This window comes from Micromys minutus (assembly GCF_963924665.1).
Source record: "Micromys minutus genome assembly, chromosome: 3".
NCBI classification, from domain to species: domain Eukaryota; kingdom Metazoa; phylum Chordata; class Mammalia; order Rodentia; family Muridae; genus Micromys; species Micromys minutus.
In genome coordinates, this window is record NC_137972.1 from 65537294 (window position 1) to 65553694 (window position 16401).

Sequence of the window (16401 nt, forward strand, 5' to 3'; positions counted from 1 at the left end):
GCCTGAGAGCTTGGGAAGACCTTGTTTACATGCTTGGGAGTGTGGTCCTGCTTCTGCCCAGAGCTTACAGTGACCTGCAGTCACATCTACCTGCAGGGGAGGGACTTGGGCATGGTTGACTAGGCTGGGGTCCACACCACATCCCCTGTGCTTATGGCAGTGTGAAGATTCCTGATTCTCGTGAGATTGGAAAGCTTCCTGCCGTCTCACTCACCGTTCCCAGGGCTTCTATCATCTCAACCGAGAATCAGGGTTCCCAACACAGCCTGCCTGCCTCACATAGCCACTGGTAATTTGCTCAAGTACCAATAAATAACTCTTTGACCATGCTCATGCAAGCAACACTACACATATATATGCACACATACAGATACACACATGCTTGCTTGCATGCTTGCATACACAAGCACACCAAAGTTAAAGGGAAAACATGTTGGGAAAGAGGAGGGTTTCAGTAGGAGACAGAGAAGAATGAGATAGGGAGATAGAGATAAAAATTACCAAAATGTATATTACATATAGAATATATGTATAATATGTATGTGTATATATAATGAATATGTGTGTGTGCGTGCTTGTTTGTGTATAAAATTATCAAGAATGAAAGTATGCATGCTAAATAAAGCCCTTTGGTTGGTTATCAGCCTCAGGTAATTTGTTATAGTCACAGAAAATAGACTAATATAATTTCACTAGAGGCATACCCCAAGGTCATCATTAAGTGTTGATCACTTCAGAAGCAAAACCTCCAATGCGTTAGCAACTGGCATTACTGAAAAGTAAGGCTGCTCTGGGTGATTTTGTGCACGCTCCCATTTTCATTTCACTCGGGTAAATACCCAAGAATAGAACTTTTGGATCATGTGGCATACATCGGCTTCGACTTGTTAGTGATTGCCAAAAGGTTTTCCAACATCATGGTGCCGTTTTCCACTTTGGCTGTGACATACATGAAGTGTAGTTGCCACGTGTCTCCAGTTTCACCATGACAGACTGGTCTGCAGCGTGTGAAGCAGTGGCTTCCTGCAGTTTCGGTCTGCGGCATTTGATGGCTATTCATCAATATTGAAGGCCTTTGTGTCCTCTTTGACCATCCGTACCCCTCTATGGTCAGGTTCCCGTTAAGTTGTGTGCCCATTGTTATTAGCTCGTTTGCTCTGTCCATCGTCAGCTCCCTCTTGGATGCACGTCCCCTCGCTAGGCAGTGACGTCTTTAAGTGGATATTTTATCTCAACAAAGTCAAGTGTACTATTTTGTTCTTTAACAATAATATTTTGTTTTTTCCCCTAGGACATATTGCAATTTTAGCTTTTTATTTGGGATCTGAATCTTCATAAGTTTTAGTTTGGTGGTTACGGCTATGATTTAGTTCAAATTAATTTGAGCTTATGGTGCAAAGACAACATTGGATGTCTTTTCCCATGTATCCATTAATCATCACATCACTTTTGTAAACATAATCTCATTCTGCCACCGATCATACACATGGCTTTGTAGAAAAATGATTGGCTGTAACCATGGGCCTGTTTGTTCTTCACATTGTGTTCCATTGATTTTTATAAGTCTACATTTTCATGAATCCTGTTTCTTCATCATAAAGTACGTAGCCAGGGATGTAAATACTCAGATTCCTTTTTTCTTTCACATTTTATTGGTTAGTCATTTTTCTAAAATAGTTTTATATTTAAAATGTGTTTGCTCAAGTCCACCCCACTTCCTCCTAAAACACCTCCCTCGCCCCACCCAAGTACATTTGCTCTTTTCTTAACTCACTGGATCTAGTTAGTGTAGACAGTATTCGCCTGGCTGTACACCCATCCACTGCAGCATGGGGAGCCCATCAATAGACACAGCCCTGAAGGAAACTGACTCTCTTTCCCCATGTAGCCAACAGTTGCCAAAAAGCTCCTCAGCTAGTGGTGGGACTTGTGATTGCCCCTGTCCATGCGGGCATCTTGGCTGACCTGATTTTGTACAAGTTTCCTACCTACAATTGAAGTTGCTGTGACTTCTTGTGTACAGTGGGCCTGCCTTGTCAGGAAAATACTGTTTCTCAGCAGTCCTCTGCAACTTCTGACTCTTCTATAATCTTTCTTCTCCCGTCCACGGTGAGCCCTGAGTTTGGAGGTATGATACAGATTCCTGTTTAGGGCCAAGAACTCCACAAGATCTTATTCTCTGCACGTGGGCAGGTTGCTAGTCTCTATATTAAGGCCCAATCTATTGGCGGAAAAAGAGGATTCTTTGATGAGGGTTAAGATCTGTGCCAATCTATGGGTATAAAGATAAGGATTTAGAGGGCGCTTTGACACCATGTTCATTTAGCAGAGTAAAGATCTAAGTCCAGTTAAAAGTACCAGCTATGTGATCTGTCTCGTAGAGTGGGCCTTACATTCAATCAGAATGTGACTGGCCACTCCCATAACATGCGTGCTACTCTCCCATCCACAGGCATGGCTTGGCAGGTGTCCTTATGGTAGCCTCTAGTGGCCACAGTCAATAAGGCTGATAATTACTTTCCCCACAAGCAGCCTGTGTGGCATCTTCTGGCATTATGAACGTTAGCCAGTATGGACGAAGCCCCCAGGTCAGTACCAGCTTGAGTGTCTCCATTGTCTAATAACCAAGTATGTGCTGTCTTCTGCAATGCTATCTTGCTATCAAGTTCTTATGGGTAACCAAGAGCAATGGCAGTAGCCTGTATTGCTCTGAGAATCTGTCAGTCCTCACCCACCGGTACGTACTTAAGTGTTTATGTTTTTAAGTTCATTGCTGGAATTTTGGATTAAATTTCTGTAGCCTGCAGCTTGATGAACTTGAATTTATTTTGTTGCAGTAAATATTAAAATAGATGGTTCATTTCTTTATCGGCCCCCACGGTCTCACTCCATGGACACGGCTCTAGTGTGGAGCTGAGCGCACTGTCACTCAGTCACTGGTGCTTCTGCCCTTGCATGTTAATTTACCCCTCCGCCTGGCACAAACATGACTCTAAGGCCCGATAACTTTGCATACAAGTTTATATATCCAATCCTCAATCCACAAACCCTCTACATAATAAGATTACACCCAATAGACAAAGACACAAACTGCCCTTCTATATGAGATAAAATGACCTTAAGAAACCCTTAAAATATTTATATCTACCTATGTCCAGTTACAGCCACCAGGATCTAAGTCTGCTTTCTCCAGCTCCATCTTGATCTCCCCCAATCTCTGTTCCTCTTCCATTTTCCTACCTTTTCTCCGCCTACCTCTCCACTGTCCAATCATGTATCGACTTAACATAAATCTACATTGTTTATTAGGTCAAGAAGCTTTTGTGGATTCCTAGGTCTTTTCTATATAAAAACATTTCTTCTAGAAATAAACTCAGCCGCACTCTTCGATTTCCCATACTTTGTCCTTTTACCTCTCACAGGCCTGGCCTGGCTGTTTCCTGTCTCCGTGGGATGAGTCCAGGTGCTCCTCTCCGTGGTGTCAGCATTGTGGTTTCCTAGGAGATATCTATCCTACCAAGAGGCCTCCTTGTTTCCCCTTTGCTTTTGACCTTTCATTTTGCTGTTGAAGACAATTGTCTGAGTGCAGACCCTGGTCTGGGGGTTGGTTTTACTTAGGGCTTTTGAGGCTCCGTGCATTATGCCCTGGCCTTGTCTCATTACCACCCTTGCTGGGCTCTTCTTTGCTTTTAAGATCTTGCCTTTAATTCTAGGCAGCTTTGCTGTGTGCTTTAGCATGGCTTACTTTGTATTAGTATTTCTTGCGTATACAGACCTTCTAAAATTTGTATCTCCAACGTGGAAATGTGTTGAACATTATGTTTGTTCCAAAATGTTATTTGATCTATTTCTTCTACTTTTTCCCCACTCTATTTAAGTTACTTCACAATCTCGGTCAGCCAATTCAAAATCTAGATGATTTATGTGGCTTTTTCTTTAGCCTGATTTTAAGCCTGGAAGGTTAATTGTTTATGTGGCTAGTAATTTTTTTTTACTATCATGCAGATAAATCTAGAAGCTGTAAATGGTGTTTTGTTTCTCTAGAGAGGCCCACCCTTCCTTCTGGAAGCTGATCCCATAACTCTAGTCTAGGAGATCTGAATTAAAATTGGCTTGAAATCCCAGAAGGCTCCATCTCCTTCAAGTTCATGCCTGGTCTGCCAGTATTTTCTGCTCATCCTGTTATATTTTCTCAGCTTTTCTTCCCCAGCGGTATTGAATCCAGTGTCTCATGACATATCTGGAAAAGTCTGCCTTGTGTCAAGAACTGCAGTTCACTCTGCCTTCAGCTGATAACCACACCTGCCTGCTTTCACACATACTGACAGAAGACCTGAGAATCCTGAGTCAGAGAACAGTGTGTGTGTGTGTGTGTGTGTGTGTGTGTGTGTGTGTGTGTGTGTGAAGCTGACAGCAGTGGCTATACAAAAATTACTCAAGACACAGAAAAGCAAAGACTGCATTGCAGGTAGACAGGTGAGACAGATACCCAGCTGACAGGAAATGGAGATATTTTATAGCAGTGGGGATGTGGGGATGCTTAGTTTTATCCCATGGGCCAGGCGTATCTGGATTTAGTGGTGGTCGTCTCATTATCTTATTAAATAGTAAATTTTATACTAGATGTTGCTTTTCTTGACTCTGGACATTTGTCCGGGCACTGTGGATCGCTGGGACTTGGATTCCATAAGGCACTTATTATTAGAGGTCAGACTTCAGGTGCTGGTGCCTGCTTGCTGAAGTGTGAGCATCCGGCTATATGTCTGGCCTTTTATTGGCCTATTTCCTTTCTGACACATCAGCAAGATGAAGTCAGTAACAATGGTTAAACATCTGGTCTCTGGACCTGTTTGAGCTTCAGGGCTGAGCAGGGACTCTGCAGAGGCCCTGGTCAGTATTTCTGATCTGCCATGAGGTCATATAAATAGAAGGCATAGACGACTACAAAGGCATTTAGGAGAGGGAAGGAAATGGCTATCAGCAAAAGTTGAGAGCCAGACTGTGACATCATGTGGAGATCTACAGGTATTCAGTGGTGGCACATAGGTGATATGACCTGTCATCTGAGAGCTGTCCCAGTCATGTGCCTTGAATTATCAAGAAATGAGAAGAGCCAAGCACAGGCTTGAGGGGGATTTGCCTGTTAGGGAAAAGAGCCAGAAGGCAAGTGTCTGTGTGTGCCACAGGAGTGGAGGAACTAGGTTTCTTACCTGGCTCTTGTTTTCCATTAGGAGACCCCTATGAAACAGGAAGCGTATCTGTACTGGAGACACACTGCTAGTGAGCATCTCAGTGATGCCTGGGAACCATGATAAGGAGCTATGGGATAGTTAAACTCGGATAAAGTTCAGGCAGGCTGAGCTTGAGGATGCGTGTGCAGACCAGGTGTGAGGATGTGTGCACAGGCTGGGTGTGAGGATGTGTGCACAGGCTGGGTGTGAGGAGCTTCCTCCAGCAGTAGAAGAGACATGAGACACAGAATAGGATTTTCACTCACTTGGAGCCTGCACATGCGTTTTCACGGAATGTACTGAAAGGATTTGTACAGCAGTCAAGAAAGGGATTTCTGAGTGGGGCACAGGCCAGGGTAAACACCACATTGTCAGGACACCTCCCACAGTGTCAGCTTTCCTTTTGCCACTTTATTCCTGCTGGGTTAGGCCTACACAGATCGAAAAGGACAGGTTTACGAGTCTGAAACAGGAAGCTTTGAGCTTTCACTTGGATTTTGGTATGACATCTAGACAAAGCTGCCGTGTGAGTTTTCGTGTAGCTTATTGAGCCGATGAGTATGTTGTGGTGGAGCATAACATGGATTGATACTGTGTATAAAGGATGTGATAATGTGGCCAGAGGTGGTTAGTTGGACCATAACTGAAGCTCTGTTTCCTGAAAAGGTCAGCATCAGGGAGGCAGTGCCGATAGCCCTGATCTAGGTCTGTTAGAAGGACATCCTAGTCCTGCATCCTCCGCTGCCATGATGGTGGCCACTTCTGCATAAGAACTATCTTAGAGTCTGTCCCCCAGGATGGTGGGAATGCTGAGGGTGCAGGTGACCATGGTGGCATCTGAGAGGTGTAGGCACTGCAGGCCATTCAGCACCAGTCAGTCTCCTCATAGAACAAACATTGAAGATGAACTTCAGCACGAGTGGCCCAGACATTAGATTAGCAGCCGAGATCTGCCATAAAATGTAGCCTACCAGGGTGCGGCTTCACACAAGAGGTGAATTGCTGTATCGTTGACAGGCAAATCTCAGAGAGGCAACCCAGTCCGCACAGCCTGATCGCTGGAAGCATAAGCAAAATCCACAGGGGAAGAAGTTTAGCAAGATTTTGGGTCCCTTAGGGGTGATGTGGCTTTACCTGTAAAGGACTTTTCTTTTCTTTCTTTCTTTTTTGATGTTTTATTATTTACATTTCATTTCAAATGTTATCCCTTTTCCAGGTTTCCCCTCTGCAAACCCTCTATCCCATCTCCCCTCTCCCTGCTTCTATGAGGGTGCTCCCCCAAGAACCAACCCACACGCACCACACCACCCTGGCATTTCCTGACACTGGGGCATAAAGCCTTCATAAGACAAGAACCTTTTCTCCCTTTGATGCCCAAAAAGGCCATCCTCTGCTACATATGCAGCTAGCGCCATGGGTCCCTCCATGTGTGCTCTTTGTTTGGTGGTTTAGTCCATGGGAGCTCTGGGGGAGGGGGGGTTGATCTGGTTGGTTGGTATTATTGTTCTTCCTATGGGATTTCAAAGCCCTTTGGTTCCTTCAATCCTTTTCTAACTCCATTGGGTCTCTGTGCTCTATTCGATGGTTGCCTGGGAGCATTTATTAGGCTCTGGCAGAGCCTCTCTGGAGACAGCCATATCAGGCTCCTGTCAGCATGTACTTCTTGGCATTCACAATAGTGTCTGGGTTTGGTGTCTGTATATGGAATGGATCCCCAAGTGTGGCAGTCTCTGAATGGCCTTTCCTTCTGTCTCTGCTCCACACTTTGTCCCTGTATTTCCTTTAGACAGAAACAATTCTTGTTAAAAATTTGGAAATGTGTGTGTGTCCCCATCCCCCAATCAGGGGCCTTACCTAACCTCTGAATATGGTCTCCACAGGTTCTCCCTCCCCTTTGCTGGGCATTTCACCTAATCTTATCCTCTTGGGTCCTCGGAGCCTCTTGCTTTCCTGGCATCTAGGACTGTCTGGTGGCTACCCCCAGTTGCCCATCCCCCATTGCTACATAACTCTGTTCAGTTTCCTGACCCTCTGTATATCATCCCTGTCTCCTCTTCTACATGATCCTGCCCCCCCTTTACCCTCCCCCTCCTCTCTTCTTTTTTAAGTCCCTCCCATCCTCTACCTCCTGTGAGTATTTTGTTCCCCCTTATAAGAAGGACTAAATCATCCACACTTTGGCGTTTCTTCTTCTTGAGCTTCATATGTTCTGTGAGTTGTATCATGGGTATTCTGAGTTTGGGGGCTAAAATACATTTATCAGTGAGTGCATACCATGTGTGTTCTTTTGTGACTGGATTACCTCACTCAGGATAATATTTTTTAGTTCCATTCATTTGCCTACAAATTTTATAATGTCATAGTTTCTAGTAACTCCATTGTGTAAATATACCACATTTTTTTGTATCCATTCCTCTGTTGAAGGACATCTGGGTTCTTTCCAGCTTCTGGCTATTATAAATAAGGCTGCCATGAACATAGTGGAGCATGTGTCCTTGTTATATGTTGGAGCATCTTTTAGGTATATGCCCAGGAATGGTATAGCTGGGTCCTCAGGTAGTACTATGTCCAGTTTTCTGAGGAACCACCAGACTGATTTCCAGAGTGGTTGTACCAGCTTGCAATCCTACCAACAATGGAGGAATGTTTCTCTTTCTCCACATCCTCAACAGCATCTGCTGTCACCTGAGTTTTGGATCTTGGCCATTCTGACTGGTGTGAGGTGAAATCTCAGAGTTGTTTTGATTTGCATTTTCCTGATGACTAAGGATGTTGAGCATTTCCTTAGGTGTTTCTTGATCATTCGATATTCCTCAGTTGAGAATTCTTTGTTTAGCTCTGTACCCCATTTTTAATAGGATTATTTGATTCTCTGGAGTCTAACTTCTTGATATCTTCGTATATTTTGGATATTAGCCCTCTATTGGATGTAGGATTGGTAAAGATCTTTTCCAATCTGTAGGTTTTCAGTTTGTCCTATTGACAGTATTCTTTGCTTTTTAATTTCTTGAGGTCCCATTTGTTATTGTTGATCTTAGAACATAACCCGTTGGCATTCTGTTCAGGAAATTTTCCTCTGTGCCCATGTGTTTGAGGTTCTTCCCCACTTTCTCTTTTATTAGATTCAGTGTATCTGGTTTTATATGGAGGTCCTTGATCCACTTGGACTTGAGCTTTGTACAAGGAGATAAGAATGGATTGATTTGCATTCTTCTACATGCAGACCACCAGTTGAACCAGTACCATTTGTTGAAAATGCTGTCTTTTTCCCCTGGATGGTTAGTCACAAATAATAAATTGGTGTGACTCTAACCAAGCAAGTGAAAGATCTGTATGACAAGAACTCCAAGTCTCTGAAGAAAAAAATTGAAGAAGATCTCAGAAGATGGAAAGATCTCCCATGTTCATGGATTGGCAGGATTAACATAGTAAAAATAGCCATCTTGCCAAAATCCACCTACAGATTCAATGCAATTCCCATCTAAATTCCAACTCAATTCTTCATAGAGTTAGAAAGAACAATTTGCAAATTCATTTGGAATAACCAAAAACCCAGGATAGCAAAAACTATTCTCAACCATAAAAGAACTTCTGGGGAAATACCATCCCTGACCTCAAGCTGTATTACAGAGCAATCGTGATATAAAATAATAATAATAATAATAAAAACCTGCATGGTATTGGTACAGAGACAGGCAGGTAGCTCAATGGAATAGAATTAAAGACCCAGAAATGAACCCACACACCTATGGTAACTAGATCTTTGACAAGGGGCTTTTCACTAAATACTTGGCTGCACATTGGGTGAGAGGCTACAGCCTGACCAGATAGATGTAGGAAGTAGAGTGGGAGAAGGATTTAGAGCCATGGAGAGAGCTGTAGGCAAAGCAAGCCTCTGTAAAGAGAAATGTTACCTGCTCTGTGGAATGGAAAGCTTTGCTCAGCACTCACCCAGAAGAAATGAAATCTCTGTCCTCTCCCCTCTCCCCTTTACCCTCCCTCTCTTCTCTGTGCTTCTTTCTCTCTTTTTCATGCTGTAACTCTGTCTCTCTATCTCTCTGAGTATATCTCTATATCTCTCTCCCTTTGCCCCCCTCCTCCCCCTCTTTCTCTCGGCAAAGGTTTTAGCAACTCATTATAAGTGCAAAAAGCATTAGGTTTACTAAACTTCAGATCTCTCAATGGTAACACAGACCACTGAGAGAAGTGTCCATCTGTGCCTACCTTCCCACCATCCCTGTGAGATCGGGGGCAGAGGAGGTTGCAAAGAGACCCAGCATCAGAATGATGCTCCTGCTGCTTGCTGTGCTGTGGATTAAGTTATTGTCTCTGGTCTAGGCACCTTTATCCTGTGCCCAAGAAACTATGGCAGGCTGGCTGTATTCATTTACAGTGTTCAAGGTGATGTTTCATATACATATAAATTGTGAGATGACTTGTATTATGTGGGCATTTGAAGTGGGAGTGAGCATATTTAAGATCTCTCTCATGGGGGATTGTGAGTGTACAATATGGTTTCATTAACTGTGGGAGCCAGGTCATGCAGTAGACCTCCAGAACTTACTCATCCCGAATCACTATTAGGGTCTTCAGTTCATTCACACTTATATAAGTGCCAACGTATATTTGGTCTATAATTGGTATTGCTGTTTAAGTCTAAATCTGTTATCTTGCCTTTTTGCTGTATTAGCAAAACCCCTCCTTTGGAGTGACTTGAGGGTGTGGTTTTATTATTCTGTCTTACCTCTCACTACGTTGGTAGTTTGAGATAATGATATAGGCTAGAAAATGTGCCTTTGAGTTACTGCAAGTCGCCTGCAGGTTGGTACTTACATCATCTGCTGTCGAATAGAAGGCGTAAGACTTCAGCTCACATGTACAGACTGCCATCATCAGGGCTGTATTTACATGTGTTGTAGCTTCACATATGATTCAGTCCCCAAGAGATGTTGTTAATTATACATTAATCACTCTTCACTTATATTTGCAAATGTATTCGTCTTTCAGATTTCTTTATTCCATTTACATACCCGGCTTCTACCCAGAGTCATTCCCCTGCCAATAGTTAATACTTGTGCTGCTGGTCTAATAACAATGAATTATCTCTTCCAATTTATCTGAGCTATAGAATTCCATGTCATTAATAGTTTCCCTTCTGTAAGAAACCATACTGTGAGAATGCTTTTAGCGTGCCAGTCTGCAGGGAATCCACATGCTCAGTATGTGGAGGGCTGCCTTTGTCACTGTGGTGCCTCCCTGAGTGGTTAGAGCCCTCTCTAGCCTACCAGAGTGCTGAACGGGGCTCTGTGCCTAAGTCGTTTCTGTGTAGTTATAAATGCTGTTGCGTTTTTATCATGATTCTCGTGTATTATTGCGAGTATGTAAACGTGCAGTTGATTTGTGACCTTCTATCCTATGACCTTTACAAAATAATTATAGAATTCTGCAAAATTCCTTTGGGTTTTCTTCTACATATGCCATCTTGTCATCTGCTAATAGGGCTCTTACCTCTTCCTTTCTACTCTGTGGCTGCAAAATGCTATTCTTAGGGAAGGTCCACACAGGGGTAAGAGTGGGCATCCTGGGCTTTCCCCTCACTTGAAAGAAAACACCCATGCTGCCACCATTCCGAATGCTCTGTGGCTTTAGAGGTGCTCCTCACCAAGTGTAGGCAGTCCTCCCCATTGCCAGTCTCAGTCACAGATGTGACTGTTGACTTTTGTTAGATTTTTTTCCTCTGTTTATTTTATGATTGTTTGAACTGCTTCTTCTGTAGCTTATTATGACAAGTTACGTTAATTAATCAATTTTTAGGTATTAAGCCAACTTCTTATCCTTAGCATCAGCCTCACATGATCGTGCCGTGTCATTCTTGGCGTCTGTTTCTGAGGACTCTTTGTTTAGATTTTGAAAATCTTGCTGCATATTCATGAGTGATTTCTGCTTATACATTCTTCATCTGGTTTTAGTGTCAAAAGGTATATTGTATAGTATTGGTAGATTGGTTGGTTGGTCGGTCAGGCGGTCCGTCTGTCTGTCTTTGAAATGAGATCTCACTGAGTAACTCAGACTGACCTCAAATATGCAATCCTCCTGCCTCAACCTCAACAGTGATTACAAGCATGCGCCAACCCATGCCCAACTAGGATTGGTCTGGCTGTAACTAGGTTCATCCTCGCAAAGCTCACCGACTGAGATTTAACTGACTTTAAGAAGGCGTCCACATCTTACCGGTCTCTGTGTTCCTTATTCTCACCACCCATCTGGTTGTCTTAAATACTCTGCAGACTCTACAACAAACCATGTAGCTTTTGGTCTCAGGGAAAGAAAAGCTTATTTTGCCCCAACCATTTTCTCCTTATGGTTTGAGAAAAATAAATCTTTCACACACACACACACACACACACACACACACACACACACACACACTTGCCTATTCTCTACCTAAAGAGCATCTGTTATAAAATGCACTTCCTTTTCAGGTCGCCTGAACTGGTGGTCTACTGTGTGCACAAGCTGTAAAAGGCTCCTTCCTTTGGCCACGACGGGGGACGGGAACTGCCTCTTACACGCCGCCTCACTAGGTAAGCAACCAGCACCAATTGAAGCCGTCAGAGAATGGGATCTGTCTGGCACACGGTTAGTAATTAGAGCCTCCTATGCTGATGTTAGGACAGCAGGTAGAGAGGGTAGCCTGGGGCAATCTAAGAGGACTTCCTGGATGATGCTGTGTCATAGAAGACACTGTAGGCTGGAGACGACACAGACAAGGTACAAAGGCAGAAATCACGGGGTGTTTCTGAGGCAGAGCTATGCTGGGTAAGGCTCCAGCGGGAAGACCTGTAGGCAGCAGTCTATGATGATCAGATGCCAGGTGTAGGTATAATCAGGCAATTGGTCAGATGCACAGAATGTGATTCCCTTCCTTCCCCAGGGAGCTGTACCAGCAGATGCACAGGTGTGCTTGGCAATACTAGACAACGCACAGTCATGCTGGACTTCCTACAATCTCTTCCCGTGCCTTTGGGACCAGTCTTCCATGCACAGGATTGACTCCATGTGACAGGCAAATCTAGATTTGTAGCAGGAGTCTAGACATCAGGCCCAAGGCTCTTCATGGACCCTAGAGGATGGTGGTCTCTGTCAGGGGAGCAGGACCCCTGGATAAGAATATGGCCCTTTTTAGGCCAGATATCTTCCCAGTTAAATGTGACCTGAACAAGGGCCAGGCCCACACCTTATTTAGACTGTAGTGAGGCCTGCTAGTATCAGTCTACGAGGGCATCTAAAAGAGTTCTGAGCATCACTACATGCCTCAGCGTGTGTCCCAGAGAGGCCCAGAAGCCCCAAGATCTAGAGTGAGTCCATAGGTTTGATGGCAGCAATGGGGAAGACAAAGGCATGCAGTTCCTGCTTCGTCCCCACAACAGGGCCAGCACATTGAGCCACTGCCATTAGACCAGGTGTGGTGGTGCATACTTTTAATGCCAGCACTAGGGAACAGATAGCTGTGAGTTCAAGCCCAGCCTGTTGTACACAGTAAGTTCCTGGACAGCCAGGGCTACACAGAGACCTGTCCACCCCTCCCCCCAAAAAAAAATGACAAAAGCAATGGCTGCCAAGAAATGGACTCAGTCTTCCCAAGGCACGTGTTCCCTAGTAGATGACGTGATCCCAAAGTGTCAGCCCTAAATGTATAGACACATGAACAGCCCTGAGTAAACAAATCAGGTGATATCTATACATATCTATGTGCATTGCAACAGTAAAAAGCTAAGTAGCCATGAATATGAGGAGTCAGAGAGGGAGGCATGGAGGAGTTGGAGGGAGGAGAGCAAGGGGGAAATGATGGAAATACATCACTCACGTGAATTCTCAAAACGTAAAGAAGAATCTCATATTTGAAAACATCATTTAACTGAAATTATTACTCAAAACCAACATGACTCTATACTGAAAAATGATGTGTTGATATGTTCAACTACATAAAATTTATTGAAACTCAAAACAAAAAAATTGCCTTTTTTATTAAAAAAATCACTTTATTATATTGATCTCACAAATAAAAACATTGCTTTTTAAAAAAAAAAATCACACAGCTAGATTAAGGCAGCTACTCAAATGTAAGGCAGCTCAAACTCTCCGAACCTCAGCAAACGTCTACGTGGAGCTTTGCACTTTCACTGTCGACTACGAGTTTATGGAGTGATCTCCCTCAGATGGGAAAACGATGACACAGTTGAAGAAGGAAAGAGGGGAGGGAGGGAGGAAGGTTGAAAGGAAGAAAAAAGGAAGAATTCATTCTGCGGCTGGCATTACTGTGACAAACTAACCTCGAAGTCCCCCACCTCCCCACCCCCAGTGCAGCTAGCGGCCCCTCTGTCCACACTGTCTCATGTTCTATCCCCATTTTCCGTCTGTTCTTCAAATGCAACCATAGTCCCAGCACGTACACGTCCAAATCCAGCATTCCCTACTCAGTTTCTCCACAGAGGCACCCTCTCCTAAAAGCTTCTTGGCAGTCTTGGAGCCCACGGGCCCTTGTTCCAGGACAGACTGGGTACGCCTAATCTGAAATTCCAAAATCTGAAACATTTGGAGCAATGACATGACATCATAAATGGGAAATTCCACATCATGGACTTTGGTTTTGTGTACAAAAATCACTTAAAATGTGACAGAAATTATTGTTAGGTCTTTGAAAAAGGTACACAGGCAACACCAATGAACTTTATATTTTAAACTTACATTCTATCCCTGAGGTGTCCATGTATGTCAGTATCCCAAAATCAGAAGCTCTCCTGACCTCAGGCATGTTTGAAAAGTGATAGTCAACCTGAACTGGCTTTGCATTTGGGAATGACATAGCAAAACGCCAAAGCATCCACAATAGGACGGGTACTGTGGGGAACACCTGCTAACCAGGCCTGACATTGGACAGGGAATTGGGCACACATGGAGACAACAGTCAGCAGGGCTATTGAGATCGCTTAGTCAAGAACCAAGACCAGAGTTTGGTTTCCAGAACCCAAACTTGTGTTGGGAGACTCACAACCACATACAACTCCAACTCCAGGAAATCTGGCGCCTCCTTCTGGCCTCTGAGACAACTGCACATGACTGCATGCATGTCTATGTGTGTGCACGTGTAGAATAAAAACTAATTCTTTTGTTAAAAATGGCATTTGTCCTGGGGCCAGGTAGGCAAATATGTTTGAGACAAAAAAAAAAAAAAAAACCTGTATGAGAAAGACGGTGAAAGAGACATGTCCAGGGAATGCCAAATGGTGGGGAAACATGTCTGAAGACGAGAATGGTACAGTGGTAGACACCTCTCTCCATCCATGCTGTCAAAAAAGACAACAGCCTGAAATGTTACAGTGCCCACATCAGACTTTGACTGTTGCCTAGCAAGGGGTCACAGCCTGCCGTCCATTCCCAGCACACTCTAGAGCAGTGGTTCTCATTCCCCTAACACTGCAGCCCTGTGACACAGTTCCTCATCTTATGGTGATTCCCAACCATAAAATTAGTTTGATTGCTACCCTTCTAACTGTAATGTTGCCAGTGTTGTGAATTATAATGTAAATATCTGTGTTTCCTGAGGATTTTAAGTGACCCCATGTAAAAAATTGTTTGATGAGGGCTGGAGAGATGGCTCAGCTGTTAAGAGCACTGACTGCTCTTCCAGAGGTCCTGAGTTCAGTTCCCAGCATTCACATGGTGTCTCACAACCATCTGTAATGAGATCTGGCGCCCTCTTCTGGTAGATGGGTGGGTTGTAAAATAGTGAATGGGTAGGTGATGGACGGATGGATGGATGGACAGACGAACGGATGGATGGATAAATGATAGAAAAGTGACAGTATGTTGATAGGTGGATAGATTCCCCTTTTCCCCTGTAGCTGTATGGCTGTAGCTCATGTCACTGCTCTTCTCAATGGTTGAGTGCTTCGACCATGTCCCAGCCGCCCACAGTATGTACTCCAGAATATGTGGTTCATGGGGGTGTTTGTTTGTGTGTTTGTTTGTTTTAGTCCGTCAGCATCTAACAATAGAGTCCCTCTCCCTGGGAAGTCCCTGTAATGTCCCAAGCATGCGCAATGGTATGAACTGATACTGCTTCTCAGGGAGCTGAGATGCTCTATGCTAGGACTTCACACATCATCCCTAGTAGACCTCACAGAAGCCAGGATACCATCCAGATGTGGGGCCCTCAGGAAGGACATGTCACCAACTTTTCCCCAGAGGCACTTTCATCCAAACACAAGACAACAGTTCACAGTGGTGAACACTGGGTCCCAGAGAGGGGTAGCACTCACCCTTTGGCTGCTGTTGTTTTGTTAGGACAGGAAGTGTCCTTATATCTAAGCTGATGGGAAACACACATAAAAGCACAGGGCGGGGCCGGGGCAGCTCCAAGTCATGGTAAGACTAAACAGCTTCCTCATATGTCAGTCCCTTCCTCCGCACCCATGGGGGAGGTCAGCCCGTTGTGACCCTTTGAGTCCCCTCTGGCTCATCTCTTCCTCATGCCCCTTCCTCCTCTGTCCCTCACACCTCCTGGCTGCAGGAATGTGGGGATTTCACGACCGGGACCTGGTATTGCGAAAAGCCCTATACACCATGATGAGGACGGGTGCCGAGCGGGAAGCCCTGAAGCGGAGGTGGAGGTGGCAGCAGACGCAGCAAAACAAGGAGGTTGGTACCCACCTCTGCTGGAGGCGGGGTCCTCATTGGGTGCAGCTCACACCAGCCCATCTCAGTGCTGCTGTGGTCAGGAAGGCTGCCTTCTTTCCGGTCGCAGGCCCCAGCATGGCTAATGAACTATATGTAGTCACGTGCTGTTCTGCGAGGCTCTTGACACCCTCAGTCCAGAGGAAACCTCAGCGGCCCAAGCCATGGTCCATTAGGTCCACTAGCAGTTTGCTCCACTAGGAAGAGAATCTGCCTACATTTGGGGTAAAATGGTGTGAAAGCCCTTTAAACTGCTCACCGGTCAGCCTTGGCCAGACTCAGTCACTCTCTCTCTCTCTCTCTCTCTCTCTCTCTCTCTCTCTCACACACACACACACACACACACACACACACACACACACACACAGGAACGACCCTGATGATTGGAGGCCTCCCCAGCTCTGAAATCAGGGGCTGGAATGTCTGAAAAGAC

The 16401-nt window shown here is 44.6% G+C and overlaps 1 protein-coding gene across 2 annotated transcripts in view; it reads left to right on the forward strand.

Moving 5' to 3' along the window:
* Positions 1-16401, forward strand: part of OTUD7A (OTU deubiquitinase 7A) — a gene marked incomplete at both ends in the record, with an annotated part of 101501 nt that overhangs the window by 58719 nt on the left and 26381 nt on the right. For both annotated transcript variants that reach the window (XM_080913881.1, XM_080913882.1), the window contains 2 exons: positions 11714-11815; positions 15805-15932. In XM_080913881.1, the coding sequence (XP_080770007.1) occupies positions 11714-11815; positions 15805-15932 (230 nt within the window). The remainder of the gene's footprint in view (positions 1-11713; positions 11816-15804; positions 15933-16401) is intronic.